The sequence below is a fragment of the Rhincodon typus genome, chromosome 43, assembly GCF_021869965.1.
Source record: "Rhincodon typus isolate 14 chromosome 43, sRhiTyp1.1, whole genome shotgun sequence".
NCBI classification, from domain to species: Eukaryota; Metazoa; Chordata; class Chondrichthyes; order Orectolobiformes; family Rhincodontidae; genus Rhincodon; species Rhincodon typus.
In genome coordinates this window covers 7,410,983-7,416,323 of record NC_063374.1, presented here as the reverse complement: position 1 = coordinate 7,416,323, position 5,341 = coordinate 7,410,983, and the positions used below count along the sequence as shown (strand labels likewise).

The window sequence follows — 5,341 nt, the reverse complement described above, 5'->3', positions numbered from 1 at the left end:
TTGGCGCCGAGGGGGCACCGCGCTGCAGGAGGGTTGGCGCCGAGGGGAGGTCCATACCAAAGATTGACAAGCTGTTGAAATTTCTCCAGTGTGAAGTTGAACACAATCCCATCCGCCCTGTGAACGGAGCTCTGGGGGGAGGAAGAAATTGTGGAGCTGGGTTGGCTTTAAATGCTGCTAGTGATATTTGATTGTTTGTCGTCCTCCCCTGGCCAGCACCAGCTCCGGAAGAACCTGGGAGACGGGAACTTACCAGCAGTGTGAAGAGGACACAGGCAATGAGGCGAAGGCACAACGCAGGCAGCAACCCAACACCTCCACCCTCTATCATGGGCTCACCACCAAGGTACCATTACTGTGTTGCAGCACTGCGGGAGGGCATGGTGGGAGACTGCTATTACACATAATCCTGGGGAGCGAGCCTATTCAGAAATGCAAGTGTGAAAGAACTGCGGTAAGAATTAGCATGGTCCTGGGTACACCCCTCACTGGGAGTCCTTGACACACTGGTGCAACATCGGGTTAGATATAGAATAAAGCTAACACGCAAACAAAGAACATGAGTAGGTCTCTCAGCCCTTTGGGCCTGCTCCACCTTGCAATAAAATCAAGGCTGATCTGATTTTAACCTCGACGCTGCAGGTCCCCGATAACATTTCATCCTGTTGGGCATCAAGAACCGCTTTCTTAAAAATATTTAGAGCCCCCTCCTCTTTTAAAACTGAAAGTAAATCTCCCTTTACTCTCAAATGAAAATTAAAAATACTGCCACACTGTCCCCATTCAACACTCGCAGGGCATGGACAGCACGGGGTTAGATAGAGAGTAAGGCCTTTTCTACTCTTTAAAAGTGGAAATTACGCTGTCCCTGCTCACTTAAAGTGAAAGTAAAGCTCTCTCTACTCTTCCAGACTGAAAGTAAAGCTGCCACATTTTACAATGTCCCCATCAAACAGCCTGAGGACACGTAGAGCACAGGATTGTACATAGGGCAAATCTTCCATGTCTGTCTCAGTCCTTTCTTGTCCTTTGTGTCATACAGTGTGGAAACAGACCCTTTGGTCCACGCCAACTATATTCCCAAACTAAACTAGTCCCACTTGCCTATGTTTGGCCCGTGTCTCTCCAAACCTTCCTGATTCAAGTACTTATCCAAATTTCTTTTAAATGCTGTAACTGTACCTGCATCTACCACTTCCTCTGGCAGTTCATTCCACATACAAACTGCTCTGTGTTTTTAAAAAAAAAGGGTTCTTTCTAAATCTTTCTCCCCTCACCTTAAAAATATGCCCTCTAGTTTTGATTTACCCCAACCTAGGGAAAAGACCGTTGTCATTCACTTTATCTATGCCTCTGTCATAGTTTTATAAACCTCTGTAAGGTCACCTCTTAAATCTCCTGTGCTCCATTGAAAAATACTCTCAGCCTATCCAGTCTATTTTTATAACTCAAATTTTCCATTCCCAGCAACATCCTGGTAAATCTTTTCTGAACCCTCTCCAATTTGAAAATATCCTTACTATAACTGGTCGACCAGAACTGGACACAGTACTCCAGAAGAGGTCTCACCGACCTCCTGTACAACCTCAACAAGACGTCCTAACTCATGTACTCAAAGGTCTGAGCAATGATGGCAAGCATGTTAAACGCTTTCTTAACCACCTTGTCTACCTTTGACGCAAACTTCAAAGAATTATGTACCTAGGCCTCTTTGTTCTATAACAGTACCGAGGGTCCTGCCATTAATTGTATTCTCTGAAACTATCTGTGTGGGATTGCTATGAGCTGTTGTGCTCTGTGGAGGTTCAAACTTCAGGTCCAAACCAAGATACTTGAGCCTGCCCTTCATTCTGGGGAGACTTCCACATCTTTGTGCTCTGCCAGTGACCTTTTCTTGTAACTATGCACAATGCATCATTAGTGCTTCAGTTTTAAAAACCTTTTTCTTGTTTTCAAATCCTTCCACGGTCTGGCTCTGTCTCATTCACTGGTAACCTCTTTGCAGCCCCACAGACCCCTTATGGTCGATGCTACTCCAATTCTGGCAAATTGCAAATCACTGATTTTCTGCACCAAGCTTTCAACTTCCTGGGCTTTAATTTCCCTTCCAAAACCCCCTGCTGATCTTTGAGACACCCCTTCCAACCAATCCCTTTCAGCCTAGCTTCTAATCACTTGACTTGATATTTCAGTAACTCGGTGTGAAAGGTTTTAGAATGCTTGGTATAATTCTGGTCGCTCTGCTATAGGAAGGATGTTGTTAAACTAGAAAGGGGGAGGCATGGTGGCTCAGTGGTTAGTACTGCTGCCTCACAGTGTCATGGACCTGGGTTCAATTGCAGGGGCGACTGTTTAGAACATAGAACAGTACAGGCCCTTCGGCCCACGATGCCGTGCTGACCTATTATCCTACTCTAAGATCAAACTACCCTGCATACACTTCATTTTACCATCATCCATGTGCCTATCCAAGAGTCGCTGAAATGTCGCTAATGTATCTGAATCCACTACTACTGCTGGCAGTGCATTGTGTAATAAAAAAAAAAGCTTGTGTGGAATTTGCACATTCTGTGGGCTCCTCCCACAGTCCAAAGATGTGCAGGTTAGGGTGGATTGGCCATGCTAAATTGCCCCATAGTGTCCAGGGACGCGCAGGCTAGGTGGGTTAGCCGTGGGAAATGCAGGATTACAAGGATAAGGTAGAGGGTTGAGTCTGTTTGGGATGCTCTTTGGAGGGTTGAGATGGGCTGATTGGCCTGCTCCCACACTGTAGGGATTCTAAAATTCTATGCTACATAAATTAACAAGGATGTTGCCAGGTCTGGAGGGTTAAAGTTATGAGAAGAGGCTGGAAGCTTTTCCCTGGAGCATCGGAGGCTGAGCGATGACCTTTATAGAAATGTATAAGATCAGGAGGGGCATGGATAGGGTGAATAGTCCACGCTTTTCCCCCCAGGGTAGAAGAGTCTAAAACTAGAGGGCATAGGTTTAAGGCGAGAGGAGAAAGCTTTAAAAGGGACCTAAGGGGCAACTTTTTCACGCAGAGGGTGGTGCGTGTATGGAACGAGCTGCCAGAGGAAGTGGTGGAGGCTGGTACAATTACAACATTTAAAAGGCATCTGGGTGGGTATATGAATAGGAAGGGTTTAGAGGGATATGGACCAAATGCTGGTAAACGGGACTAGATTAATTTGGGATATATGGTCAGCATGGATGAGTTGGACCGAAAGGCCTGTTTCCATGCTGTATGACTGTATGGGTAAAATGGCTGGAAAATGCCTCTGGCTGCACTGTGTTGTTGGGAGATGCTGTGTTCACCCATTCACTGTGAAGCTTCTCGGTTTAATGTAGTGTCAAATTCTCCACGCAGCCTGCAGGACATCCAGAGGAACCGGACGGCGTCCCAGTCACGAACCCACGCGCTCCCTGCAGCTCTGCACTTTGCCAGCTCGCTGCTGCTCTCTCGGGGCCCTGTGCACGAGGCTTCCAACTTTGATGACACCTCGGACGGAGCAGTTCACTACTTCTACGATGAAGCTGGTAGGTGCTGTTCCTACCTCTCGAGTCACTCACTCCAGTTCGTGGAGTCAAGCCATGTCGAATGACGAGAATGCTTGAAAGAGTTCAGCTGTGTGTCCCGGAAGCGCTAACCTGCGAATGATTGTCATGGCCATCCCAGGTGGGAGAGGGCAGGAGCTTCAGGGCTTGGGTAAATCGCGATCTGTGCTGCAGTTTCTTTCCACAGTCCAAAGATGTGCAGGTTAGGGTGGATTGGCCGTGCTAAGTTGCCCCATAGTGCCCAGGGATGTGCAGGTTAGGGTGGATTGGCCGTGCTAAATTGTCGTCATAGTGTCCAGGGATGTGCAGGTTAGGGTGGATTGGCCGTGCTAAATTGTCGTCAGTGTCCAGGGATGTGCGGGCTAGGTTGGTTAGCCATGGGGAATCTCGGGTTACAGGGATAAGTTCTGGGGAGTTTTTTTTCTGTTCATTTGTGGAATGTAGGTGTCGCTGGCTGGCCAGCATTTATTGCCCCTCCCTAGCTGCCCCCTGAGAAGGTGATAGTGAGATGCCTTCCTGCTGTGGGTTGACCCATGATGCTATTAGGGAGGGAATTCCAGGATTTTGACCCAGTGACAGTGAAGGAACAGCGATATATTTCCAAGTCAGGATGGTGAGTGACTTGGAGGGGAACTTGCAGGGGGTAGTGTTCCCATATGCCTGATGCCCTTGTCCTTCCAGATGGAAGTGGTCGTGGGTTTGGAAGGTGCTGTCTGAGGATCTTTGGTGAGTTTCTGCAGTGTGTCTTGTAGATGGTACACACTGCTGTTACTGAGCGTGGGTGGTAGAAGGAGTGGGATGTTTGTGGATGTGGTGCCAATCAAGCAGGGGCTGTTTTGTCTTGGATGGCATCGAGCTTCTTGAGTGTTGTTAGAGCTGCCCCCATCCAGGGGAAGGTGGGGAGTATTCCATCACACTCCTGACTTGTGCCTTGTCGATGGTGGACAGGCTTTGAAGAGTCAGGAGGTAAGTTACTCACCACAGTATTCCTAGCTTCTGGCCTGCTCTTGTAGCCCCTGTGTTAGTATGGTGAGTCCAGTTGAGTTTCTGGTCAATGATAATGCCCAGGATGTTGATAGTGGGGATTCAGTGATGGTAACACCATTGAATGTCAAGGGCGGTAGTTAAATTGTCTCTTAGTGGCGAGGGTCACAGCCTGGCATTATTGTAGCGCAGATGCCACTTGCCACTTGTCAGGGCCTGGATGGGATGCTTATCAAAGGGGCAGTGCAGACTCGATGGGTTGAATGGCCTGTTTCCACACTGTAGGGATCCTATGATTCAATGGCAAGCAAATAAAGTGGGTGGCTAGCTTATAACATAAGCTCACCCGCTTTTTAAAATTCCCTTACGCGTACAAACAAAGATGGGGAAGTGCCAGTGTTGGACTGGGGTGGTCAAGATCAGAAATCACACGACACCAGGTTATAGTCCAACAGGTTTATTTGAAATCACAGACTTCACTAACAAAGGGGCAGCGCTCCAAAAGCTTGTAATTTCAAATAAACCTGTTGGACTATAAGCTGGTGACTTCTGACCTCATACAAACAAACACACAGAGATGCGTGTTATGCATTTCTTCTTCCACAGTTTCCTTGGTTTAAAGCCGTATCTTTCCCCAATTTCCTGAGCGCGTGGTCCAAAAAAGAAATTGCGGTCTTTCTGAGATTCACTCTAGGTGAATTCCCAATTATTAAAACACCTCTCTGCTCGTATGTAAGTCTGCAAATGGGTGCTGATGAGATGAAGGGAGCAATCTGAGAGGTACCAATGCAGATGGTAC

At 47.5% G+C, this 5,341-nt stretch overlaps 1 protein-coding gene across 5 annotated transcripts in view; it reads left to right on the top strand.

The window, feature by feature from the left end:
* The window catches only part of LOC109922953 (pecanex-like protein 3), a 64,351-nt gene that overhangs the window by 15,827 nt on the left and 43,183 nt on the right, over nucleotides 1-5,341 (top strand). For all 5 annotated transcript variants that reach the window (XM_048619714.1, XM_048619713.1, XM_048619712.1 and 2 more), the window contains exons 7-8: nucleotides 217-346; nucleotides 3,371-3,540. In XM_048619714.1, coding sequence (XP_048475671.1) covers nucleotides 217-346; nucleotides 3,371-3,540 — 300 coding nt within the window. The remainder of the gene's footprint in view (nucleotides 1-216; nucleotides 347-3,370; nucleotides 3,541-5,341) is intronic.